This window comes from Pezoporus occidentalis, unplaced genomic scaffold, assembly GCF_034315485.1.
Source record: "Pezoporus occidentalis ecotype Australia unplaced genomic scaffold, CSIRO_AGI_Poc_V1 ctg91, whole genome shotgun sequence".
NCBI lineage: Eukaryota > Metazoa > Chordata > Aves > Psittaciformes > Psittacidae > Pezoporus > Pezoporus occidentalis.
Window position 1 is genome coordinate 117,765 of NW_026916273.1, and position 27,222 is coordinate 144,986.

Sequence of the window (27,222 nt, forward strand, 5' to 3'; positions counted from 1 at the left end):
TATCCTTCCGCGTTCTCCCCCTCCCCCTTCTGGAGAGTTCTGCACGGCGGCCGCCGGCAAAATAGTCCCACTCCCCGGGTGCCTATTCCCCCCGCTCCTCCTTCTCTCCTGCCTGTCCCTCCCCTTTCGATCCCGCCCCGGCCTCGGTTCGCTTCCGCCCCGGTCTTTACGGCGGCCTCTGCGCCGTCGACGAGCAGCAGCAGAGAGCGGCGGGGGTCGGTGCGCCGCGGCGGAGTGATACGCGGAAGGCCAAAGAGGAGGCGCCAGCGCATAAAGGGTCGGCGGAGGGATGCGGTAGGAGCTGCGGCACCGAGCTCCAGCGCAGCGGCCAGGGAGCAGCGCGCCAGCCCCGGCCGCCGCAGGCCCCCGCCCGCCGCCGCCTCCGGGGGGGCCCCTTCCCCCTCCTTCCCTTCCCCCCCTTCTCTTTTTCCTTCCCCTCCCCCCTTTCCCTCTTCCTCTTTCCCCCTCTCTTTTCTTCATCCGCGCCACCTCCGCGCTCCTCCTTCCCCCCCTCCCCCTCGGAAAATAGTCCCCGCGGCTGCCCCCTCCCCGCCCGCCCCTCCTCGCCGCCTCGCGCACACAATGGCGCTGAAGAGAATCCACAAGGTAAGAGGAGGGCCGGGCTGGGCCCCGCCGCCGCCCGCACCGCACCCGCGTCCGCCTTACATAACCCGGCACGGCCGCCGCCGTCGCCCCGGGCCCGCAGGATGAGCTGGTGGCGGGGGAAAGGCCAGGCCGGGCCCTCCCCCAGAGGCGCGGGGACCCGTCGGGCCTGCCTGATGGAGGGGGGAGCGCCCGGCTCCCGTCAGCGCTGTGGGCCCGGGGGGGGGGGTGTGCGGGTCCCCCCCCCCCCTTCCCCCCCAGCTCTCTCGGGGCCTTGCCCCGGGGCTCGCCTCACTCCCGCCCCAGTCGCCGAGAGGCCGCGGTCGGGCCCTTCCGAAGCAACGTGGCCCCCGGGCCTGGGGCCGCGAGGGGGCGCCGGTGGCGGGGCCTGGGGGTGGGCAGCGGCCGCCGGCAGCTGCTGCGGCGAGGGGGAAGCGGGTGGGGGGGTGGGGGGGTGTCGGTGCGGGGAGCGGGACACGCGTGGGGACAGCGGAGGAGGAGCCCGGGAAGCGGGAACCCGCCCGCGCTGCATGTTCTGGCGTGGCCAGGGCGGGAGCTCCGCGGTGGAAGGGCCTTCTCTTCCCTCCTCGGGGAGCGCAGAGCTTGTCACCGCCGGTCGCAGCGGTGCGGTTTGGTGTTCAATGGAGCCGGTGCTGCTCCACAGCCGGAGTCAGCTGGAGGCTCATAGGGAGAGGCAGGCGAGGAGCAGGAGGGTGTTGGTTAGTGTCTGCCTCTCTCAGGACAGCGCTGCTGCTGAGCCCCTTGAGGACTGAAAACTGTACTTTGCTCCATCATCGTTCTGTCTCCTACCTGGCAAAAGAGGGTTATTGCAGTACACTTCCATTGCCATGGTGAGTCAGGCAGGGAATTTATATCCTCTTCTTCACTAAACGTGTAGCTGTCTGTTTGGAGTCTCCCTCTCAGGTTCAGGTGTAGCCATCAGCCTAGTCAGAGGGTTTCTGGTCTCCATTGCTGTGTAAATCTGGTTTTGGACTAGAACCAGATGCGAATCCAGTACTTGATGTGTAAGATCAGTGTGGTAGCTCTGTTTTGCCCCGTGTGCAGTGTTGGACTGTGTGTTAACCTCTTTGCTTTGCCTGTAGGTTATCTTGATGTTTCTGTGAAGCTTCGTGTCTCATTCTGACTCAAAGCTGAGGTGGAGAAGAAAATAGGAGAGCTTGAAGGCTTGTGTTTCCTTGAGGAGTAGGTAGAGGTGGGAAGGGAGGATTTGGAGTATTGTTTTTGTGTACTGGAGTTTCCAGATGAGCGTGTGGTAGTGGGTTATGTAAGGAAGTTGTGCTCTGAGTATTGCATGTTTGAAACACTGGTAATCAGTGATACTCAGTACACTGCAATGACTGCGGAAGGGGGATCAGTTTGGCTGAGGGGGAGCGGGGGGGGATGCATGGGTAGTGTGAGGATTTAGTGGGGAGGGTCCTGCTTCTATTGGGAAGCAGGAATGCTGCTTTAGTAGAATTTAGTGCATGCTGGTGTTCAGCATTCAACACTCTTGAATCACTTTTGTTTCTAGTCTGTGGCTTTGAACAAGAGAGAAGCTGAATGTGTTGAGTCTTTGTTACCATTGGCTTCTTGTGGACTGTGGTTGTGTGCTGCTTGTGAGAGATGAAGGATCCTCAGGGATAATGGGAACTGTATGAGGTTTGGAGAGTGCTTAGAGCCTTGGGAAGTAGCGAGAGCATTGCCAAAGCAGTTGTGTATATGGAGCCCTGCAAAGTCCCAAGTGTTTCAGTGGAGTAAGTGTGGTGGCTGTTGAGGAGGTGATGAGGCTATAGGCAACATATCCAATCAAGTACGTGAAAGGAAATAAACCCACTTACTCTGGTGCTTTACCAGTTAGATGGGAGTTAAGCTACAGGCTAGAAAGGAGCACTCTTAATTTGAGCTACTGTGAGTGCCTGTTAACTGCTTCAGTGGGAATCACTCCCTGTTTACACTCCAGCTATTTTAAGCCTATGGAGAGGTTAGTATCCTCTTGTTTTTGTTCTGGTGTCTGTGTGGAGTGACCAGCCCTGCCAGGACAACAGGGGAATGGGGAGTGTCTGACCTTTGCTGTTGCACCTTGAGGCAGGAACAAAAGCCTGCAAAATGTGGATGGAGTGGAAATAATCCCGGTAGACTTGAGCACAAAGAAGCAATGGGAAGGAAAGCTGCTGCTCAGGCACTGTAAGAGGGTATTGTCAACCTTGTTCAGGTCTCAAGCTTGCCACTGCCTCTTGTGCTGGGGCAGTTTGGGTTTCATGCTTGGCCATGGACTGTGAGGTTTTCTCCCAACTCTGTGTCCTTGGATAAGACAGGGATGAGAACTTGGAAACAAGCAGAAAATCTTAAGAGTAAACATTTAATACAGTGTTACCTGAAATGGCCCCCTGCATGTTGAACTCTCCTGGGCTGGAAGAGGGGCAGGACAAGGAGTTCTTGGTGGCTGTAAGTGGTATTTGGGGTGTGTGCAGGAGCCCTGTGGTCTGTCCCCGTGTGTCTCTGGTTGTTCTTGGGGTTGTCCAGAGACTCAAGACATGTCCACGTGAAGCAGCAGCTGTTCTTTAAGCAGATGCTCCAAAAGCTCAAGACTTGAGGTCTGATGTTGCAATGCTGCTTGTGTTATTCACTGCAGCCTTCCAGCAGTCAGCTCGGGCACTTCCTGGTTTGCAGGTGTCAAACTTGGGACTCTTGTCTTGTGAGAAATGTTTGGGGTGTAAGTAATGACACCAGCCACAAGTGTGGGGGTAACAGTGAAGGACAGCTTCATTGTTACTTTTATACATAATGATCTATTTTGATGGATATCTGTTATAAGAAGTGCCATGAGAAGCTATGCGGGGGCAGGATGGGTGTGATACTGGAGGACCATAGCCAGTGGCTTCCATTTCAGGATTTGGGCTGAAACAATTTGGGTTCAGCACATCCCCGTGTATGTGGCTTATCCGTAGCAAATGCATTACCTGGTGTGATATGCCACAGTTACAGTGGGTAACTGGGGCACTCCTGGGAGATCACTGAATGAGAGAGCAAGTAAAATCTGAGTTCACTGTCTCCTATGAGCTGCCCAGTAGGAAATTGGTGGACCTGACAGAATCCTGGAATCCCAGGCTGGTTTGTGTTGGAAGGGACCTTAAAGCTCATCCGGCTCTAACACTCTGCCACGAGCAGGGACACCTTCCACTGGAGCAGCTTGCTCCAAGTCCCTGTGTCCAGCCTGGCCTTGAACACTGCCAGGGATGGGGCAGCCACAGCTTCTCTGGGCACCTTGTGCCAGCACCTCAGCACCCTCCCAGGGAAGAGCTTCTGCCTAAGAGCTCATCTCAGTCTCCCCTCTGGCAGGTTAAAGCCATTCCCCTTGTTCTGTCTGTACAGGCCCTTGTCCAAAGCCCCTCTCCAGGTTTCTTGTAGGCACCCTTCAGGCACTGGAGCTGCTCTAAGGTCTCCTCCCCTTAAGGAGCCTTCTCTTGTCCAGGCTGACCCAGCCCAGCTCTCTCAGCCTGGCTCCAGAGCAGAGCTGCTCCAGCCCTTGCAGCATCTCTGTGGCCTCCTCTGGACTCGCTCCAGCAGCTCCACATCCCTCTTGTGCTGTTGCCCCAGAGCTGGATCAGGACTGCAGGGGGAATCTCCCAAGAGCACAGCAGAGGAGCAGGATCCCCTCCCTCGACTGCTGCTCACCCTCTGGGGGGGGTGCACCCCAGCACACGGTGGGGTTCTGGGCTCAAGTGTTCACTGAAGCTGGGTCATGGGGAGCTTCTCAGCCAAATCCCCATGTTCTTCTCGGGGCTGCTCCATCCATTCTCTAGCCTATACAGCAAGAGGGAATAGGACATGGGAAGTCGTGCTGCTGCCCTGCTGAAGTAAAATCCTTACTTGCAGCAGAGGAATGGTGGTTTATAATGTAGAGACCCAAACAGCAGGTAGTGCTTTGCAGAACTGAACTGTATATTCCACAGAAGTCCTTGTTCACTGCAGAAGATGATGGACTTGCTTGTATCCCAGAGCTGTTTGACCTGAGATGCTATAGCATCACTTTATCCAAGCCCTGCCCCTGGCTGGGCTGTGTCAGGGTGTTTGGTAGGTTGAGCAGTGCTGGTGATGGTATGTGTGTTACCTGTGCCGAGCAGGGTGGTGTTTCTGTGCCTGTAGCTTTACAGTAGCCAGGGGGAACAATGTGGTGCTTCCGTTCCGGCTTCTTGCTGTGTTCGGGGAGCTGCCAGTGCAGCCCATCTGTGTCCAATTTCTTCTGTGTCCCTAGTACACAGAGTATTAGTGGAGCTTCTCTTGGCCAGCCAAAGCATTTGATACTCTGATTCTACTCCAGGTGGAAGTTACACTCTGCTCTTCCTGCTGTTCAGGCTTTAACAGAGCAAAAGTGAAAGGTGACAATTGCAGCAGAGCTTGTTTCTAACCTGTACCTTGCTTATTGTTGTATTTCATGCAGTTTGATTCTTTCTGTGCTGCTCACTTACCTTCTGTCCTTGACTTCTGTAGAATCCTGAAAGAAGTCACTCAGTGGATTTCAAGCATTGAAAAAGCAGATTTTGTCAAAGGGGAAAGGATTAATGTCTTTATGAAGACTCAAATGCTTCTGCTCACAGGGATAGGAGCCTTAGAATGCAGATGCTCTGGAATCACATGAGTCCTGTAGACCAGGAGAGCACCTGTGGGTGGTGTGACCTTGGTGTGAGCTTGGCAAGTAGAGTGGAATGTGTGGTGGGTTCAAGGCCTAGATTCCATGTTGCTTGGCACTGCTCTGTTGAGGGCTGCTGTCAGTTCATAGCTAAGTGGCTGGAAGCTCCTTTTTGGTTTGTGAAGTCCTCATTTTGTAACGCAGCACTTCACAGGAGGGGGTCAGGGGCTTCAGGCAGATAAACTTGAAGTCAGATTAAAAGCTTGTTTCACTTACAGCTGCAACCTGAGGCAAAGATCAGGCTTATAATCAAGCTAATGATGTGGTCCCTGACTAAATTACACTTTGAAACCAGTTCAAGCTGGAGTAGGGATGGAAGACTGGAGCCTAAGCTGGAAGGCCTTTGGATAATGTCTGGCTCTTTGGAGGTGCTCAGCTGGTGTGCAGGACTTTGTCTGGGGTCTCTACTGTCTCCCAGCATTGCTGCCACTGACTACTAAAGGGTGCTGATGTTTTATTTGCTCAGTAGGCTGCCTGGTGGTTGCCAGTTACATTAGTTATTCTTTCTGAAGGCTGTATTAGCATTCCTTAATCCTTAAAACCAGTCCTTATCTTCTGGCCAGAGCAGCTCTTTTCCAGGAGTATGTTAGATGGGGGAGAATTGTTGTCTGGAGGAATGAACGAGCTTCTTCAACAAATGGCTTTGCAGTTTACAATTAAAACTTAATTACAGCTTGATTATAACCTGAAATGCGTGCAGGGTTAACATTTAAAGTAGGACTTCAAATATTTGTGTTTCATGTGCTTTAAAAACTTCTTGTGCATGTACCTGAGCAAGATACAATTTGAATGCCATGTGCTGGCTGTTGGGAGGTGCTGCTGGGAGAGGGTGATGTGGGTCTGGGTGAGATGTGGCACTGGCTATCCTCTGTGCCCTGAGGCCTCACAGATGCCTTTCATGAGGGGGTCTGTGGCATGATCTGGGAATCATGCTCATGCTCAACCGTTCTCATGCTTGCCAGAGCTCACACTTTGGGAATGCAGCCCAGCACATGGTGGGGGAGTTCTGAGCTCAAGTGCACACTGAAGCTGGGTCATGAGGAGCTTCTCATCACCCAGCATCTCCAAGTCCTTTTTCTTAAGGCTGCTGTCAATGCAGTTTCCCCCCTTCTTTGTGTTTGCCAAATGAGATTCCAGGAAAAGGCTTTCCTGGAAGCCTTGTGTAGGAGTTTGTTTTGTTAGGAACTTAGGAACACAATTAAATCTGCTTTTAGACCTAACTAGCAGTTTCTTGTGTGAATTATGTAGCATTCAGTGTACTGGTTCATGGGTGTGATGGTGGTTTCACTCAGCTTGGCCTTGGGGTGAGACACCCTGACCTTTGCTTTGCTTCCACTTCCTCATTTTTGCTGAGGAACTAACACATATTTTGAACTGTGAGATGGATCGAGTTCATGCTATGATGTGCAGCAGTGGCCCAGCACAAGGGTGATTTGCTGTAGGGGAGGTGGCAGAAATGGTGAGCTCTGTAGGTTGGCTTTGCAGCCTCATGGTGAGGTCACCTCCTGGGACCCGAGAGCTCAAACAGACTTCAGCTAAAGGCCACTTGAGTCTTCGCTTTTAAGTTCCTAAAGTAAAACCTTCTTCATGTGCTTAAGGCTCTGAAGCTGTCCTGGATGGAACCAGCTGTGGCTTTCTTCAGGCCTTGGCTTAAAATTGGTGTTGTCAAGATCAGACTTGATCATTGACCGGAGCATAGGCCTTGCAGCTTCGGATCTGATTCATGTAGTAATCATAGAATCAGCCTGGTTTGGGTTGGAAGGGGCCTTAAAGCTCATCCAGTTCCACCCCCCTGCCATGGGCAGGGATACCTTCCACTAGAACAGGTTGCTCCAAGCTCTGTCCAACCTGGCCTTAAACAGTGCCAGGGATGGGATAGCTACAGGTTCTCTGGGCACCCTGTGCCAGCACCTCAGCACCCTCACAGGGAAGAACTTCTGCCTAATGTCTTATGGCTGGTTTGTAGATGATACCAAAGTGTCATTGACTCCTCAACATATTCTGAGTTCTTGTTTTTCTATGGGGTTAGTTGTTGTGAGTTACAAACCGGCTTGTCTCTGTGTCCCCCAGCAAGTTCTGGAAGCAAAGACCTTGCCAGTTCTGGTGTTGTGCTTGCAGGACCTTGAAAGCTGCACAGGAGTTTCCAAAAGGCAAAATGCCCTCTTTGTCAGATACAAGAGCTTGGCACTGTGCTGCAGCACCAGCTGCTCCTCTGCGTTTGTGCCTGGGTCTGTACAGTTACCATTCCTGCTCTGAAACCTGGCTCTGCAGGTCTGACAGGTGAGTGAGCATATGAGCAGCTCCTTAAAGCTGTCATCTGTGCCCTGCAAGAGCTCCAGTGATGTGCTCATCTCTTGGGTGTGTAGAGGCACTGCTGTGGTTGGTACCTGCGCTCCAGAGGTGCCTCGTGCTGGTTAAACCATTACGTTGTCACCCAGGTTGCTGGTTTCTACCAAAACCAAGGGGGTTTGTATTGCAGGGCCTGGAATTGAGGGTTGTTGCTAAACTTCTCCAATGTGAGGAGCTTAAAGCTGGGAATACACTATCTGAATTTATAGAGCAGAACCTGAAATGCAGCCTCAGGTGAGTGCAGTGTCACTGAGACAAGTGGTGCAATTTTTTAAGACATCTCTTCCCAGGGAGCTGTCATATGCAGCCATAGAAACCAAAGTATTCCTTCTAACTGTAAGTGAAGAGAGAGAAATAGTATTTTGATGAGAAACAAGTCTGCTACTGCCTGAACTTCATTGTTACCTTGGCTGCAGTTGTGAGACTTAACTTGGGTACCACTGAAGGTGTGTTGCGCCATCTGGGCTGGTGAAGCAGTGGGATAGAGGGTGTCAGGGCAGCTCTGGGGCTGTGTGTTCCAACAGCTGCTAGTAGGGAAGGGCCCTGCTGGGTTCTTAAACATAATCCATAGTAAGTTGTGATCCTGCATGGAAAATGTAGGTTTAGTTGTATTCCTGAGTCTAGTGTTTTTATGCATAAAACAGGAGTGAAGGGATTGAGAACAGGTAAGGAAGGGAGGTTTAGATGTGGTTTTATAGCTGTGTTTGGGGCTTTGAGTACTGTAGCATTAAGTTGTTTTTTTCCGGAAGATTGGAGTCGGTTGCATTTGGAAGGGGACTGTACTATCTACACCTTCAGAAGGAGCAGGGCTATTCCTGCTTTTGTTTTCATACCCATGTTTCCACATTGATGCATGTGGATACTCACCTGTGTGGCCATACCTTGACTGCCCATGAAGGGGATGTGTGGCCTTCAGGTGCTGGCTGCTTGTGTCAGTGGGTGCTGGTTCCTTTGCTGCCCTGGCTGCGTGGGCTGTCTCTTGGCCTGCTGAAGCACAGCACAGGCCTGGCTGCTGCTGTGTGCTTTTAAGACTGGCACTGACTAAAAGCTTCTGTAGCACATGCACTTCTCTGGGTGGAGGGCGTTCTGTTGCTGAGGGTGATAATCTGTTTAATGTTCTGGAGGTAAATCAGAGGTGGGCAGTGGGTGAAGTGTGCAGGTGGTGGTGGGGAGTGAGAGGCTGTGAGTGATCTCAATGCTACCATGTACTTGCAACCAGGAGGTAAAGAGGGGATCCTATTTAGGTAATGTTGGCTACTCTGAATTGCCATGTATAACTGACAACTCCCAAGAACTTTCCTTCTTTGGAGTGTATCTGGAAGTGCTCTTCACATTCAGGAGGCTCTTCAGCAGGTGCTGCATGCTTAATGTCTGCTCCTGTCCAGGTCCATGCTGAACCGTGAAGTGTGGGAGCAAGCTTTACTTGGGTCAGCACTGGGAGGAGCATGAGGCAAGCTTCAGCAGTCTGGGGTCAAGTCAGGAGGCTTTCAGGTGGGCTTCTCAGAAGTTGGGAGCTGCTGAGAGCAAACCCAAGCTGTGTCTGCTCTGCAGTAGTCATGGCATGGGGAGCTTTATCTCTATTGCAAGACAGCTTGGGGGAGTGTATACTGAGGGGGAAATCCTGAGGTTACCTGTTTGCTGTGGGGCAGTGTTCCTGTCTTGTGACAGAAGAGGGCTTGGTTAGTGGTGACCTCCCAATTCTTGGGAATTAGAAGCTGGAACTCCCAGAGATCATCTGTTCATGAGCTGGAGCCACCCTAGAGCTGTTCCAGGGCAGGGGATAAAATCAGGCTGATGCTGAGGTGTTGGATTGAGGCCATCTTCACTCTTAGAGATTGTAGGATATGTAACACCTTGGGAATAGTGGGATCTTGTAAGTTCTTCTTTCAGTGAAAGCAAACCTGACAGACCCTATGGCTTGATAAGGATTGTTGTGACTTAATACTGTGTGGAATCTTGGAGAGATAACTGAGGCACGTACCAAATGTATTACACGGGTTTAAGATGCACCTTTGCTTCCTGGGCTATTAGTGTCGTGGTTTCGGGAAACTCACCATTGTGAGCTTCATGGTCATGAGCAGGAGTGCCACCAGTAGCTGCTTTAGTGCTAACATCTGTTGTGTTTTTCAGGAGTTGAATGACCTGGCACGTGATCCTCCAGCACAGTGTTCAGCAGGGCCTGTTGGTGATGACAGTAAGTATGTTGCTGTCAGCAACCTGCTGGCTCTGTCTTCCCCCTTCTAAGATGGGATGTCCAGTTCCTGAGCAAGGAGAACCCTACTGTTGCTTTTTTTTGAAGTACTACATCCCACTCCACATACTAATCTTAACTGTATTCCTCTTCTGTATCTAACACCTTCCTGTGTATCACTGGAGGTATGTGTTACTCCTGTGTTATTGAGAACTCTGTGCACTGAGAACACCTTAAATTACACCTTTAGAATTAACTATTCTGGCACTCACAGGATGTGGTTACTGCACTTCAGTAGCTCTGGGGCCCAACCAGCTGCACACAGCTTCTGAGCTACTTTGGTGTCTGAACTGGATGTGGTGTAGTCACATCCTGTAGAAGTAAAACAATCTACTCCTAGCACTAGCTGCTACCACAGCAAGGTCAGGGTTAACTGTATTTTACAAGGAGTTAGTTAACACTGTGTTGTAAGAGGGTTACATGCAGCCCTTGTTTGTAAGAGGTTAAAATGTGCATGGCAGGAAAAAGTAAATTACAGCTTAACTCATGAAGTGTTAGATTAATTTATTAATTTTTAGCCAGGTTTTCACTCAATTTGCAATTTTATTCATGGCTTTCTCCATAAGCAGAATCAGGATGTCTGCACTGCAGGATCCCAGACTGGCTTGTGTTGGAAGGGACCTTAAAGCTGATACAGTTCCAACCCCCTGCCATGGGCAAGGACACCTTCCACTAGAGCAGGTTGCTCCAAGCCTTGTCCAACCTGGTCTTGAACACTGCCAAATCCTGCTTTGGTTTGGACACAGCTGCTTAGGTATGAGATGAGGAGGCTCCACCTGTACTTCCTAAAGCACACAGTGCCGTTACGTGCGAGATCTGTGCTCAGCTCAGTTGGTCCTGCCAGCTTCCATGTAAGGGTAGCCTGGGACCATACCTGGCTGTTCCTGTAATCTCCTGGTGTACGATTTGAAGTTGTTCTGTCCTTTTGAAGCTGAGGATCTGTGTGAAAGCATAATAGTGTTTTGGTTTCTTGGAGTTTTTTCCTGCTTTAAAGTCCTACCCTGACTTTTTTTAACTCACTTTTATGGCAAGGTCTGCTGTCATCTTGGAATCACAGAATGGTTTGCGTTGTAAAGAACCTTAAGATCATCTTGTTCCAACCCCCTGCCATGGGCAGGGACACCTTGTACATGTGTGGTTTTTTTTTTTCCTAGGGAGGAGGGCAAGACTTGACTTAATAGTGTTTATATGGATGCTCCTTAGTGTTAGTTGTAGGTGATGTGCACCACTCTGCTTTGATGAGCTGTGAGTAAGGCAACTTAATTGCTGCCTTGTGCTTTATGGTAGTTTTCTGTGAGAGGCCTTTAAAGTGCAGTGGCTTTGCAAGCTCTGTGCTCTCCTCCACATTAACCAGGATCTTGCACTTTCTGGTGAACTACTTTTTATAGCAGCATTAAACTCTTGGTCATAGCTTAAGTGAGCAAGATTAGGGGATGCTTGCAGTGAGGCAGAACACTTGTAATTCATTCTGTGCTTTATAACTTGACCATGAGCGATAAGGTGGGTTCAGGTACCTGCATTGGCACTTAATGCATAAAATGCCTGAGATCAGGGAATCATAGAATCCCAGACTGGTTTGGGTTGGAAGGGACCTTAAAGCTCATCCGGTTCCCAATCCCTGCCACAGGCAGGGACACCTTCCACTAGAGCAGCTTGCTGCAAGCCCCTGTGTCCACCCTGGCCTTGAACACTGCCAGGAATGGGGCAGCCACAGCTTCTCTGGGCACCCTGTGCCAGTGCCTCAGCACCCTCACAGGGAAGAGCTTCTGCCTAAGAGCTCATCTCAGTCTCCCTTCTGGCAGGTTAAAGCCATTCCCCTTGTCCTGTTGCTACAGTTTCTGAAGAGTTCCTCTGTAGCATCCTTGTAGGCCCCCTTCAGATATTGGAATATGTCTATGCTCTTTCTCATAGCAGTGCTGCTGTGTAGAAAAGGCTCCTTAAGAACACTTGGAAGCTTTGGCTGGGATGCATAGAACTTGCTGTGTGATGTGGGCTCTCTGACAAGTGTGCTGTTGGTGAAGAATCTGGGCTCATGAAGAGGGGATATTTAAATAGGAAAACCCTCTAACTAAGCACAGAGAGCTCTAAGCTCTGGTATTTTCTAAAAGAAAAAAGCTGCCAAGATCTTTCTGAGTCATTTCTGAACTCTTCAGAAGTGCTAAAGTGTTACAGAAATGTGCACATTTCTATAGATACCTAGGATAGGTTAAAAAAGGCACTTGAAACCTGAGAATGAGAGTACTGAAAGGAGTGCAGACAGGACTGAGAGGTAGAAGCTGTGTTTGGCTTCGAGGGTTTTAGCAGTAGTGTCAGACTGCTTCTGGTTACTGCGCAGCTTAGTTCTGCTTTCCAAATAGTATTTCAAAGAAGCTGATAGATTCATGGAAGAGAAAAGACCAAGTTGTAGAGCCAGTATGGGGCAAGTGTCCTTTGTGCCATGGTAAAACTGTGCGGTTTCTAAGGACTTCTCAGAGGTGATGGAGACAGAGCTTGTCTGGTGGAAGAAGTGGTAACATAGGTTGCTGAATGCTTATAATGAAAAGTTACTGCAGAATTCAGAAGGCTTTAAAGCAATATTCAATTCTCTTCCTCATGCCACCTTTCTGAAGGATCTCTAATGAAAGACTTTGACTGCTGAGCACAACACTGGGTGTGTGGCAGTGGATAACAGAGGCAGCAACAGAAAGGTACCTTTTCAGAGTCCCTGTGCCTCACCTGCCTGGTCAGAATGCCAGCCCTCTGGGTTCAGAGCACATCACACTTGTCCTGGATGTTCAGAGACCTCTAAAGCTGAGGTTAGACAGGCACTTCCCTTGAGTCTGGAGTGGAGCTGAGGGGGGAATCCAAACAAACCACACTTCTGGCTTGTAAGATGCTAAGATTCACTGTGAATGCGTTTTTCTTTCTGGCTGCTCCTTGGGTTTTAGACAGTAGTTGGTTATACTGGTTTCTCAGGGTGCAGGGCTGTGCAGGTTAAGGTCCTGTGCTTTGTGAATCTTTTGCAGCATCTTCTGATGCCTGTGAAATTCCTGGTGGTTTGCCTGTGACTAGCCACAACCTTCACTGCTGGGTTTCTGCTGCCCCTGTGTCCTCTTGGGTTTCTCACTGTCCTGCTGCAGGTGGTGGGAACTTACTGTGAAGCTGTCTGAACCCTTTTTAACATGGGTGAACACTACATAGGAACACATAGAACCCCAGAATGGTTTGGGTTAAAGGGACCTTAAAGCTCATCCAGTTTCAGCCACCTGCCATGGGCAGGGACACCTTCCACTAGAGCAGCTTGCTCCAAGCCCCTGTGTCCAACCTGGCCTTGAACACTGCCAGGGATGGGGCAGCCACAGCTTCTCTGGGCACCCTGTGCCAGCACCTCAGCACCCTCACAGGGAAGAACTTCTGCCTAAGAGCTCATCTCGGTCTCCCTTTTGGCAGGTTAAAGCCGTTCCCCTTGTCCTGTCACTACAGGCCCTTGTCCAAAGCCCCTCTGCAGCTTTTTTGTAGCCCCCTTAGGCACTGGGAGCTGCTCTAAGATCTTCCCAGTGCCTTCTCTTCTCCATGACCCTCTGCCTTGATTTCCTGACTGTAGAAGGTAGTTTCTCAGGAGCTACCTGATGTCACCAGCTGCAGTACCCTTTGTACCAAACCTCCTGTTCTAACCAAATGCTCTTCTCTCCTTGCCTCAGCAGGGCTGTTCCTGTTCTGTTTTTCCTCCCTTCCTTGTATGAGATCACTCCCATTTATGGGAGTATGTATATTATGCCTGTATCACTTGTAATTACAGCCTGCTCATGCTCAAGTAGAACAAGCAGTGCCACTCAGGGCCAGAGTTACTTTTGGCCAAGGCAGTCCTGGATGCTGTAGACACCAGTTGCAAGTTAAATACAGAGCTGCAACTCTGTGGCTTGAAGACTCACCTTGCAACAACTGGAGTCTTGTGTACGGTTCCCCAGAGGGAAACTTCCCATGGTACTAGTTCACAACTCATCTATTACATTGGTGCTCCTTGAGCAGGCTAATGTTAGAGCCTTTGGAGAGCACCAAGAACTTCCTGCTGTGCCTCATACAGATTAACAGCTTTGATTGTTTCTCTTGTGTTCTGCAGCATAACAACATTCTCCACGAACCTTCTGTATTACCACATTAAGATGTTCTCTTGGACAGATGCATACGAGTGAGACTTGATTTTTGTCCATTTAATTTGAAGTGCTTAAACCTGGTCCCCAGTGTTGAGTGGAGACCATCAGTCCTGAATTCTCTTAAGCCTTGTATTGCTTCCTGCTGCTTTCATGAAATCTTGAGGCCTCTGTGGAGGCTGAACTTGAAGATTCAGTCAAGCTACCACTGGTTTAGGCCATATCTGTACATATGGTACATACGAAGCTTGGGCTGACTTTCCATTTGACTCTGGATCTGTGTAAGAGACATCCTGCCTCGCAAAGGTGTGAGGTCATGCTTGCTCCAAGAGGGCAGTTGTTAGAAACATGGCTTTGATTCTGGTGTTTCATTGGAAACTACAAGTCAGAACTCACAATTCTGAGGGTGGAAAGCTGACTCTTCACTGCCTGGATGTGTTTTGTAGGGGGTTGTTTTGTAGGACACATGTGTGAGGTACCGCAGCAATCTCAAAAGTGTGTGGAGCAAGTGGCTGTGGAGCGTTGGGTACTTCACTCTGTTTAATTCTCTGGCTTGCTTCCTGCAGCCTTTCAAAAGGCTTTGTTTTTAAAATGGGCTTTTCTGTGCTGCTTTGTCTGGAAGAAAGTAGTTCATTACTTGAGCTTCTCCAAACTGAAGTAAATCTTTCTCTTTTGCAGTGTTCCATTGGCAAGCTACAATAATGGGACCAGTAAGTATAAGAGAATTGATGTTCCTAGCTCTTTCTGATGAGCCTTCTTGTACTAACTCCTCAACCTGCAATGATTCTTTCTCACTAACAGAATGACAGTCCCTATCAAGGTGGAGTATTCTTCTTGACAATTCACTTCCCAACAGATTATCCCTTCAAACCACCTAAGGTGAGTGCCTTGTGCTGGAAATCTATTTATTGCTGTGTGGTGTCATGTATGTTTGTGAGCCTACACTGAAATTCTCCTTCTTCTGCAGGTTGCATTTACGACAAGAATCTATCATCCAAATATTAACAGTAATGGCAGCATTTGTCTTGATATTCTACGATCACAGTGGTCCCCAGCACTAACTATTTCAAAAGGTACTTCAAATACTCATTGAATTTTACTCTGCTGAAATGATTTACTCACTTGGATTTAGAATGTAAAACCTGTTCCCGTCTCCTGAGTTCCATAGTCTTGTCACCTCACCTCAGGTTCTGAACACTCTTAGCTTAAAGCCAGAGATTAAACCTGACCTATGTCAGTGGAAGACTGCAAACCAAGTAAAGGATGGAGGCTAACAGCTGTGGCTTTGAAAAAAAAAAAAAACCAAACACTAAAGCTGCTTGGTTCTTGGTTATCTTAAGGGGAACATCAGAACACCCATGTTGGTCACTTTCTAACAGAGCTTTCAATGACAGGGACTGCTAAAACACATTAAAACTTAACTAGCTTGCACTGTCTTAATATTCAACTAAAAACATCTTGGTCCCTGTGAGCTCTGTTAGCCTGTGGGGCACTGGAATCCATTCTTTGCCTCTTAGATCAGTATTCATGTGTGATGTGAATAGGAAGCTTTAAATGCCTAGAAAGAAGACCTTTGCATTTTACTGATTTTTCTGGCTGTTGAAACTGTAGCTCAAGCCGTGGCTATTGAGCACTAGTTTTGGATCTCTGCATGGACCATATCTTGAGCATTTCATAGCTTCACAGCTTGAGCATATTTCATAGCTTCACAGTGTCTTTGTAATCAAATACTGCAGTTATCCCATTTAATTGTAGCATCTTCATCATGGTGTCCCAGCCCTGTGAGGCTGTCCTGTTGCTTGTAATTCTTCTCTCCAGCCACATGTGATGTTCCTGGAGACTTCTTGGTTCAGACAGATGGCTCCTGATGCCCCTGTCTTGGACATCATAACTAGCTCCCTTTTACTGAGCTCATGGATGTTCCAGCCTTCCCTGTCTACCTAAAGGCTTCAATTTATAGAAATAGATGGAAAGGCAAAAGATTGAGTAGTCTGATGTCAGTGAATCTGCTTGTGCATGAAGCTCTGAAAGTCTTTACTGTGAGTTGAAAGAGCTAAAGAAGTGGTGTCAGAAAAGGGGAACCGATTGCCAGGGTAATACAGCTTTCCTTACAAGTGCTTCCTGTCAGGTACTGGCTACTGTTAGAAGCATTAAGTTAGTACTAAGTCCTGGCATCCATTGTTTTTTGGGTAAATTGCTGTATGATTCGTTAGAGTGCCGTAGTTGGATGCTTGTAGTCATGTTTTAGAGAGGCTGAAATGACTAAATAGGCATGTTTGAAGATAAGGGAAGACTGGAATTAGAGTTGGAAGATGGGGTAAGAACTTCAGAGGCTAGTTAAGGGCATCAATGGACTGCCTATGAATGGCTGTTAGCTTTAATCCTACAATAGTTTGGGTTGGAAGTGACCTTAAAGCTCATCCAGTTCCAACCCCCTGCCACATGGGTATGGACACCTTCCACTATAGCAGGTTGCTCCAAGCTCTGTCCAGTGTGGCCTTGAACACTGCCAGGGATGGTACATCCCTCACAAAGAAGGTCTAAAATTTCATTCTGCAACCCAGATACAGTTGGGATGTGCTTTTAACATCTCCTGTTTTTTGCCTTGAACTCCTTTTTATCTTCCTCTTGGTGTAAGCTGTGGGATTAATGTGGCCTTTCTGTGCTACTTCCTTTTAAATTACAGTGCTACTTTCTTGGTGGAAAGACTGAGAAGTCACATTAGTGCTACTCCATCATCCCAGTGAAGTGGTAAAGGTGGGGTCTTGGCTGCTTACACTCTGGAGGATAGTGGGTTGCTCCCAAAGGCTCTAGCTTGGGAAGCTGCCCTGTTTGCTGGGAGAGGTATTGCAGGCCTGAGCTTAGGCAATATGAGCAGTTCTGTTTCAGACCACTAAGTAAAGAAGGAACTTTCCCTTTGTGAAGTTGCTTACAGAGGGAGAGCTCTTGGACAGGGTATTAGAGGTGACTACATCTCGGGGTCTTGTTCTGTCTCTCAATGTTTGTCCCTCCTAGGCCTGTTGAAACAGGTTCTGAATCATTGGGAGTCTCAGTAGAATAGCTAACTTCCTTGTATTAATTCTGGAGTAAGTGTTCCTTAAAGAATACTTAGTGGAGAATAAATAATCTCAAAATACAGCCTTAACTGCACCTTGGTGGTTGATTTAAACTCCAAAGCTTAAGCAGAATGTGTAGGCTTAAACGTGTTACCTCAAAGTCTGCATAAATAGGAAATTCCCATTGCCTTTAACAGGAGAATAAAGAGGTTTAACCCAGTTACAACTGTTGTTAGCCATTTTTGGGGAAATCCAGCTTGCTTTTGCTTTTGGTGTGTCGATTGGCAAGAGTTAACACCGAACTCAAGTAGTTCTTCAGTAAAGATCAGGCTGATTTACGCTGTCCTGTCCCCACTTCTCCCCACTTCTATGTCCAGTGCAGTGGTAATTTTCTGTGGTGCTGCTATTAGAGGTGTTAAAAGTGGCTTCACCAAGACATACTGGGTGGGAATTCTCAAGTACCCAGCAACCTGACTGAACTTGCTTGGCATGGCTTTGTCACATAGCATGGACCAGTCTTTCCACATGTGCTGAGTTAGGGCTCTGAGCGAAACTTTAATTCTTGTAGTCCACATCTCTTACAACTTCAGTGTAGCTGCTTGGGTGGCTTCCCAGGGATGTTGTCCTTGCTGGAAAGGAGACTGCACTAGAGGAGTATTGCTGGCAGATGGATGGAAGTGATCCTTCCCCTCTGCTTGGCACTGGTGAGGCTGTACCTGAGCATGTGTCTGGTGCTGGGCTCCCCAGAACAAGACATAGTGGGGAGAGCCAGTGAAGAGTCATGAACATGGAAGATTCTGGACCATCTCCCATTGTGAGGACAGGCTGAGAGAGCTGGGACTCTTCAGTCTGAAGAGGCTCAGGGGTTCCTATCGATGTATATAAATACTTGAAGGTGCAGGAATGACAGAGCCAGACTCTGCTGAGTGCAGGGTGACAGAGCTAGAGGTAATAGGCACACACAGGAGGGTCCCTCTGAGCATCAGGAAACACTGAGCACTGGCACAGGCTGCTTTGGGAGGTTGTGAGGTCTCCCACGTTGGAGATACTTAAAAGCCATCTGGGCATGGTCATGGGCAACCTGTTTAAGCTGACTCTGCTTGAGCTGGGGGGGATTGGACAGGATGATCTCTGGAAGACCCTTCCAACCTCAGCCAGTTTATGATGCACTGGGCAAAACTTTACTCTCTTGTCACCAGATTGTTGAACTGACTTAGCAGGAATTCAAGTTGCTGTGAAGCAAGAAGTTTAACCTGCTCAGATTTAAAGGTATACTTCTGTTGGAGTAGATAAGATTGCTAGAAGAGTTTGAAATGGGGCTGTCATTAAGAAGTAAGATTTTCCCCAAGCAGGGTCTGGAGTTGTTGGAGTTAGTCAGATGCATCTTGCCTGTTTGTAGTTGAAAGCCAGTCATTTGGTCCTTAGCACTTGAACTTGCTGGGCTGTGTTCAGTCCGGATTTAATGCTACAAGCTTCATGTTTGGTACTTTGACAACTCTGTGCCTCAAAAGCTTCAAGGGTCTGGGGCCTGGAACTCCAAAGCAGTGGTTGTAAAGGCAGAGACTCTTTCCAGGAGTCAGGATTCCTGGTTTTGAGGGATAGAGATGTAAGTGGTAGTGAACTGTGATAGGGAGGCTCTTGGCTGTCAGTCTGCTGGTGGTTAGCAGAGGAGGAGTCTCAGCTGGGGTGAGAAGTAGGACAGCAGGATAAGGTCTTGAAAACAGAATTAAGAGTTGCTCAGCAGCAGGGATGTGTCCAAAGCTCAGATCTATGCTAGCAGAGATGTTTCATAATCTCCAGAGTACCATGCTCCATTAAACCTGAGCTGACAGACCTTGTTACTTTCATATTCAAAAATGTGGCTGGATGAGTGGGATCACAAAGCCCAGCTCTGTCTGTTGGAGCCTGGGGCCTGATCTCCAGGGGCATGACAAATTTCTCTCCATGGAAGGAACTTAGTGGCTAATACTTATCATTCACCTGGGACAGAGCAGCAGGGTGTGCTGCCTCAGTACTGAGAACTGATATTGCCATGGTGGTGAGGAACTGATAACGGCCCTGTTTTATCTGACCTGTTCTATGGCAGTGTACAAGACTTTGATCATATGGTGAGGCACTGGCATAGAGAAGCTGTGGCTGCCCCATCCCTGGCAGTGCTCAAGGCCAGGTTGGGCACAGGGGCTTGGAGCAAGCTGCTCTAGTGGAAGGTGTCCCTCCCCATGGCAGGGTTTGGAACTGGATGAGCTTTAAGGTCCCTTCCAACCCAAACCAGTCTGGGATTCTATGATTATTATTTGCTACCTGATGACAGATACCCAGCCTGACCCAAGCGGCGATCTGGCCCTTCTGGATAAGCTCCCCCCAGTTTCTGTATTGGGCATGATGTGCTGTGGTATGGAATATCCCTTTGGCTAGTTTGGGTCAGGTGTCCTGCCTCTGCTCCCTCCTGGCTTTTTGTGCCCCTCCTCTCTGGCAGAGCTTGAGGCACTAAAAAGTTTTTGATCAGGGTAAGCTCCACTGAGCACAACTAAAACATGGGTCTGTTGTCAGCATTAGTCTCAGGCTTAAAGCCGCAACACAGCTCTGCACCAGCTGCTAGAAGAAAATGAACCCTATCCCAGCCTAAACCAGGACAGCATTGTGGGGAAGTAAAACAAAGCCAAACTAATTTTTGGAATGAAAGGCAGCTTTCAGCTGACAAAGTTTTAAGCTGCTTAATATTTTCCAACAGTCTGGACTATGTTGACATTGAAGAGCAGAGAAATAACTGTACTTGATCCCATGGGAAGTGAAACTTACCTGTTTTGCTAGTACTGATAAAAATTCAAACTTAAATCCTGAACAGTGCAAGCTTATGCTGCTGTGCCCCTTCCAGTGAGACTCAAAGGGATGTTGTCAAACTACCGCCACTGGAGCAGCTTCACCAGTGGCCATGCAGGATGAGTAGGACAAGGTGTAAAACGACATCACGTACTCACAGGGACTTGTCCAGCCTGATCCTGTGGTTAGAAGATTTGATTTGTGAACTACTTTTTAATTATCTTCTAATGCTAGAGTCATTTGACTTGGAAATGTCAAGGGTTTGCAATGGAATTAGTTGCAGTAATACTTGATGCAGAAGGTGGTGGTCTGGTGACTCTGTTCCATACTGTTTAGTTACTGTGATGCATCAAAGAACTACTTATATGCAGCTGACATTATTAAGGATTACTTCCTCTTTCCTCTGGCACTGAGCTCCTTAAGCTCTGTAAGTTACCTTCTTCTAAGGGGGTTTTCGTAGTGGTCTGGAGGCTGCTTGTGTTGGTTGGTCTATAACGCGTATATGTGCAGCACTCTGGTGGGAATCCTCAAGAGAGAAACTTCTGAATATAAGTTGGATGAATAGCTGGGCTCAGCAGGCTTTTAAAATTAAACCAGTTTATATAACTCAGTGAATGTTTTTCATGCTGAGGGTATACAGATAAAAAGGGAAAGATGTGAAAGTAAGAGCAAGGGTGATGGAGAGTCAGACTCAGACTGGTTTGTGTTGGAAGGGACCTTAAAGCTGATCTAGTTCCAACCTTCTGCCACAGGCAGGGACACCTTCCACTAGAGCAGCTTGCTCAAGCCCCTGTGTCCAACCTGGCCTTGAACACTGCCAGGGATGGGGCAGCCACAGCTTCTCTGGGTGCCCTGTGCCAGCACCTCAGCACCCTCACAGGGAAGAAGTCTTTTGGTTAATGAAGACTCAGAAGATTTGCTGGCACCATTTCTACTTACAAAATCAGTGAAGTGCTGAGGAATGAAATCTAGAAATGTTTTTGGAAGTGGTTAGATTGACAGAATTCATCAAAGGAGGTGTTTAGCTGCTGGTTAAGTTCTAACAAACCACAGCCTTTTAGTAAGAAGTACCAGTGGCATCTTTATTTAATGGCCAGCAGGTAGCAAGGATAAACTCGCACTGATACCTGTAAACCAAGAACTAAACCTGCAAGACTAGAACAGGGGTTATCTCTCCCTTTCTTCCCCTGTTTGAGGCAGACTTGCATCTTGCTGGACAAAACTGGTTTGTGGGCAGCATCATCTGCTCTGGAGGACACAAAGCAAGGCCCTGCTTATCCTGGTGCCCATGCTTTTGGTCATGGGCACCAACAGCTGACCACCATCTTGTCTGGTTAGTGCTTTGTTTTGTAAGGCTGATGGGAACTGCATGAGGAGGAACTCATGCAGCTACGTTGAGTGATGGGGAAACGGGCAAGATGGTAGTGAGGGAGGGCAGGGCGAACCGGACAGACTTGCAGCTTGGTTCTGCTTCTAAAGGGTGATCAGTGGCATGGCAGGAGGTTGGAACTGGATGATCTTGAGGTCCTTTCTGATGTAAACCATTCTATGACCTTGTCCAGAAGAGTCCTTGGCTGTTCAAGGACTGTGGTAAGATAAAACTTGAGGGAGAGCTGAGGAGAACACTCTGGGTTTCCTGTGGTTTCTGTTGAAGAGGGGATGGATGGTAACTGTTTTACTCTCCTTACCAGCTGGAGAAGCTTCAGTGACCAGAGCAGTGCAGTCTGACAAATATAAAGACATGAGCTACAGGGAAGTAGCTGAAGAAATGAGAGTTTTGAAGCTGAACTGTGTGGCAGTAGCTGGGCGTACGATGGGACAGAGATTCTTATTGCTGAATGCTAATGTGAGTTTTACTCAGTGTACGTGGAGGGAGGACAATGCTGAAACTGATGGGAAGTGCTACAGGTACTAACCCAGGCTTTGTCCCTTTTAAGGGCCAGCACTGCAGGACTAGTGGCTTGTACATGCTGCAGCACAAAATTAGTGTCTGCACGCTCTGAAGCTGTGTTCTGAGAAATAGCTGAATAAATGTTCTGGGTGTCAGTGGATGGTAGAGAATAATGAAGCTCTTAACTCCCAAGTGTACAGGACAAAAAGGAACAGGAGGAAGAGGAGGTTCTTCATTCTAGAAGAAATATGTTCACTTACATCAAGAACAGTTTAGTAATAAACTTATTCTAGAAGCTTTTAACATGAAGTTGATAATTCATTAGTGAAGGGACTACAGAACTCTTCAGGAAAAATACCCTTTGGAAAACCAGACTAACTGGGTGCTGGGTGCTCTCATCACTGCACGGTGGAACTTGCTTTTTGTCCCACTTTAAAAACCATTTCCACATCCAGTGAATTCTAGACTTCTTTTTCCCCTTCTCTCTGTTTGTGCTTTGGTTTGTGGCTTGTTTTAACCTACCATAAAACCCACAAAAGAGTTCTGGGATGGATGCTGTTCTCTTTCATTGTCAGCTGCTGTCTTTCAGCACAGAGCTCTGCCTTCTGCTCTGCAACACAGTAGCAAGCAATGGAAGTTGAGCAGATTTCTGTTTAGTGCCGTCAAACTTTGAACTGCTGTCATCTCCAACTTGCTTGGAGGATGCTCTGTGACAGCTCTGCTCTTCCTGCTGGTGGTGGAGGCACATACGGAGTGGCACTGTTTGCTTTTCTCTCAGCCTGTTTTAATCAATACAATGAATGTTTGGCGTTTCTTGGAGGGGGACAAAGATGTCCCTGACGTGCCTTGTGGAGTGTTGTCCCAGTATGCTTAGCTTACAGCTTCCTGCCTTTAGTTTGGTGTGAACGCAGGAATGTGCGTGTGCTATTTGTGGCTTTGCAGGCAGCCTCCTGACTCCTTACATGGAGGAAGGTTGATGCTGTGCCGAGCGGGATGTGGCTTCTGGGATACAGACAGCACATATTTATAGTGAAACTTGAAAGTTCAGGGCTTGGTGGTTGGCAGGAGTGCAGTAAGCCATGCTTGCTTGGTTCATTTGGAATACTGTAATACGGTTAATCCATCTCAACCTTTCTTATGCTCAGAAAGTAATTGGATAAAGTCTCTTAATTCTCTGCAAGATGAGTGTTCTTGTAGCTGTGAGCAGCTCATGCCTCCTTCATCTCATTGGACCTGGTTGCTGTTTGACTCTTGGTGTTTCTGCAGGTCATTAACAGGTGGTTTAGGGAGAGGCTGAATTTCAGGTGCAAAAGCAAGGATGTTTCCTGGGAAGGCTTTCAGCCTCTGCCTTGTTATTTAAGGCTGTACTCAGCTACACCTGTGCAGGAGGTTACCTGTTGTGGTGACAGCTAAAAACTCATGACCATGCAGAGTTGCATGGTAAAATGGTAAGGATCTTTGTTCAGAATCACTTGGCTGTGTATGTGACATCACTGCTCCTTGGCTATTTGAAATGATGCTAATTGCTAGAGGGAAAGCCAGTGCATGGGCTGACTTGTGGAGGTGTCTTCGGTTGCACTTAAACTCTAATTCAGTATCTCTCTCTTTTTCTCCCTAGTACTTTTGTCCATCTGTTCTCTGTTGTGTGATCCCAATCCAGATGATCCTTTAGTGCCTGAGATTGCACGGATCTACAAAACAGATAGAGAAAAGTGAGTATGGAAGCCAAAAAGCACGTAATGTGTGACAGAGCAGAACCCGCAGTTCAGTAGTAATGGGGATCTAAAAGGACCTGCTTCTGGGAAAAGAGTGTGAACTTTGGTTTGCCTTTTTCACTCTAACTGTGGTCTCTTTAGAGATGTTTTTCTCCCCCCCCCGGGACTTGTAGTACTAATATGTTAACAGCACTGCATTGTTGTAGGACAAAGGTGTATATGCCAGAAGTGAAGGGTGTAGAGGTCTTGTACTTGTGTGGTTTTATTGCTGCATCTTTGTTCCACACAATGGTCTTTCATTAGCATTGTAGCAGTTGATTACAGGTTTGCTTGATTTAATGAAAATGGGAAGTGAACAATGCAAATCTGGTTGGTGTGGAGCTTTGAGGTGAATGTGACCAGCTCTGAGCTTTCCCTGCCTGCTGTAACGCCACATAACCAGCAGAGGGAGAGCAGGTTACTCCAGTGGGAGAGAATTTCCACAGTCGCTATTGGTGATGGAATCATACAGGCAAAGGAAGAACAAAAATACCATTTTGCCTTAATTTGACAACACAAGGGAAGAACAAATGGTGTAGAGGTGGGGTAGGAGGGCTCAGAGATTCTCTGGAGTAAACAACAAGAGTAGAGAGAACTCTAGTGCTGATGAGCGCTTCGAAAGCATCAGCTTCCTGAGCATTGTAAACACATTTCCACCTTGCTGTTCCCTTCCAGTTCTGATCAGTAGTGTTTATTTTATGAAGCTACATGATCATCTGCAGAGAACACGGAAGGAAGGGAAAATGATCCACAAACTTGCTTACTGCATACTTGAGAAGCAGTGTTAGAAGAGCTCATGCAGGCTGGTTTTAATGAGAGCTGCAAGAGAAGCAGTATGTATTGTGAGGCACAGCTGACGGTGACTGACAGCACTTAATGTATGCAGGGCTTTTTCCTTTTTCCTTCCCCATCCGCCCCCCAAATAGGGAAATTTGGTGCTTAAACACAAGTGGACTTGCTTCTTGAGTACTCTCCGAACAGTGATATGTAGGCAAGAGCATTTGTTAAAGTATGTCAGGTTCTTTAGGCTAAAAAATGCTCTTTAAGCACAAGAGCCAGCTCTGCACATAGCTGGGAGACTTCTTGCTTAAGTTCTGCTTTTTCTTATTCTTTCTTAAGCTTTTTGTACAAATCCTGTACATAAGAACAGGATAAAAAGGTGTGTAAGAATAAGAACACCTTGCCTTCTGTTGTCAACAATAAGCTTTTAGCAGTACTGCTGACCGCAACTGCTTTTAGATGTTTTACATGTGAATCCTGAGCTGCTTCTACTAGTGGCTCTGGCTCTGGCTCTAAAGGGCATTTGGATGGAAAAGCTACAGGTGATTTAGGAAATATTGTGCTTTCAGAATAAAACCAAATCCTGTTGGATAAATCGGTGTATCCTGATAGCTATCAAAATGGCCAAATTCAACATTTAGCAAGAAACAAGGCTGTGATGGGGTTTGGCAGCTGAGTAGGTATCAGGAACTGGGATTTAGTTTCTGAGGAAAGAAGAATGAGGTGGGACATAATTAATCTCTCTTCCAAGAGTGCCAGGTGCCTGCAGTAATAGCATCCCCAGGAATGCAGTGGCTGGGGGCTGGGGAAGGTGTAGGTAAAGATTTCCTGAAGATACTCAGCTCTCTTGTGGCTGGAATCACAACCATCTCCTATCCCTGTTGTCAGTGGGACTGGTTACTTTTCCATGAAGTACTGTGGGCTTTCTGCTTTCTCCTGTTTGCCTAATGTTTAGTTTGCTCTTATGAATTTATGCTGGAGAGTGTAAGCTCCTGGCATGTGTAGATTGCCGAGTTGAAATGCTGTTCAGATGCTCTGTTGAGTAACTCCTCTCTTTGTACATGCAGGTACAACAGAATAGCTCGGGAATGGACTCAGAAGTACGCGATGTAATTAAAGAAATTATTGGATAACCTCTACAAATAAAGATAGGGGAACTCTGAAAGAGAAAGTCCTTTTGATTTCCATTTGACTGCTTTCTATGAGCCCACGCCTCATCTTCCCCTGTGCACATGTTTACCTGATACAGCAGTGCTGCGTGTTGTACATACTTGGAACAACAAAATAGAAATACTGTATTTCCCCGTACCAACATTGACTCCTAGCAGAGAAGTGTGTGTGTGAAAAGCTGGTTCTTCAGTCATAACTTTGTGAGCCTAAAAGCATTCCCTCTTGATTTAAATTGGGTAGTAAAATGTGACAGGAGAGTGATGGTGGAGTTCAGATCTCTAGGGACAGTGTTGCTGGTCCGTGAAGGATTTTAAGTGGAATCCTTTTAAACTCATAAGTTATGAAAATCAAGGTGAAGAACTTGAAGCTGTTTCTGTATTCATTTTATTCTGAAGGACCTACACCTTAGGTAAATGTTATGACCAATGAGAGAAACTGTACCCACATCCTGTGTTTAAGGTCTAAGTTTAACCGGTCACCATTTAAATGGATTGGAGCTATTAGTGCATCAAGTGATGTTGATTTGTTTCAACTCTCTCCCTTCCTTCATACTTCTTTTGGTTTGTATGTGGTTTCTCAGTTAATACCTAGCTAATAGCTCTTATTCTTTTTCTTAAGTTTTTTAACTGCTTAGGTCTTTCTGGATGTAAGGGTAAAAATCCATTTGACAGACAAACTTGTGTGTATTTAAAGACCCAACTGCTCCCCTGGAGCTTGTACGTTCAAGAATGATTAATCTGTGTAATAAACTGATTACTACAGTCATTACATATAACTTTGTGTGAATAGGCTTTTACTTTTAAGAGCAGTTACAGGCTTAAAGCAAACTGGTGGATTTCTAAACCTCTTGCTTTGACCTATGGTTGAGTTTGAAGGCACGAAGCAGCTTGGCTTGATCCCCATGTGCACCTGGATGAGACAAACGTAAGCTTGAGCACTTCCATGAGATCAGGATGTGCCCTGTGCCAGGAACCATGACTGTTAAACCAAATCAGCAGTTCCCCTAACTGAGAACGAGTGACATTTTACAAAGCCTAATGGTATTATTCCCACTTGCATGGGACCTAACACAATGCATATGTACTGTAGGTAAGTGAAACCTTATGTAACTAAAATAATGGATGTAAAAGGGTAAAAAAGAAAAAACCTACCAAACACATCAGCACAAACTTTCATAAAAATGTAGCTTTTACAGAATTACTTTGCACTAAACATTTGCAAATGTTCATTCAGTTTGAAACTGTACTTGTATGTGTCTTTTTTTTCTTTTTTTTTTTTTTGAACAAAGTCTTCACTTTAGTGGAAAAAGAAATGTAGTTTGGAACTTGTTTTCTTTGTATACAAGTGTATTTGGCAGCAACGTTGGTGTGACAGTAGGTGAGTCTGCAAGTTGATCTCCTTCCTCTTACAGTAGAATTGTGAACAAAGCCATCGACTGAAGGAGAGGCTGTAGCCTCCAGCCCTCCAGCCACAAGGGTCTGTCCCACCCATTTCCAAATGCATCTTGACACTTGCACAAACAAGGAATAAATGTCCACTGCTTTTGGTCTAACTCTGTTCCGCTTGTCTTATCTCTCAATGGCCTCGTGTGCTCAGCGCTGGATGTAGGTGTGAGCAGGTGGAGTCCTCTCACAGCTAGAGTCACCCAAGAGCTGTGTGCTTTGATGTGTGGGGATGGAGCAGAGCTTCAAGTGAAGAGAAATGGAGCATGTGGCCATGTTCCCTGGC

At 47.5% G+C, this 27,222-nt stretch overlaps 1 protein-coding gene across 3 annotated transcripts; it reads left to right on the top strand.

Annotated features, from left to right (window-relative positions):
• Positions 1–183: 183 nt before the first annotated feature.
• On the top strand, positions 184–26,269 carry UBE2D2 (ubiquitin conjugating enzyme E2 D2). Of its 3 annotated transcripts, XM_062605286.1 has the most exons (8): positions 184–606; positions 9,773–9,836; positions 13,993–14,061; positions 14,702–14,733; positions 14,825–14,902; positions 14,991–15,096; positions 23,409–23,502; positions 25,392–26,269. In XM_062605286.1, exons 3-8 carry the CDS (start codon positions 14,052–14,054, stop codon positions 25,435–25,437), a joined length of 366 nt encoding a protein of 121 aa, XP_062461270.1. In that variant the 5' UTR covers positions 184–606; positions 9,773–9,836; positions 13,993–14,051; the 3' UTR covers positions 25,438–26,269. The 3 variants fall into 3 exon arrangements, with proteins under 3 accessions (XP_062461270.1, XP_062461268.1, XP_062461269.1); XM_062605284.1 differs by lacking the exon at positions 13,993–14,061 and having other exon boundaries at positions 187–606; XM_062605285.1 differs by lacking the exons at positions 184–606; positions 13,993–14,061 and adding an exon at positions 1,433–1,454.
• Positions 26,270–27,222: the final 953 nt, after the last annotated feature.

Excerpts from the sequence above, each read along its gene's own strand:
- UBE2D2 (XM_062605284.1), top strand. The coding sequence starts at position 583 with ATGGCGCTGAAGAGAATCCACAAG. Across the intron at positions 607-9,772 it reads CGCTGAAGAGAATCCACAAG|GAGTTGAATGACCTGGCACG; the intron begins GTAAGAGGAGGG and ends TGTGTTTTTCAG. Across the intron at positions 9,837-14,701 it reads AGGGCCTGTTGGTGATGACA|TGTTCCATTGGCAAGCTACA; the intron begins GTAAGTATGTTG and ends TCTCTTTTGCAG.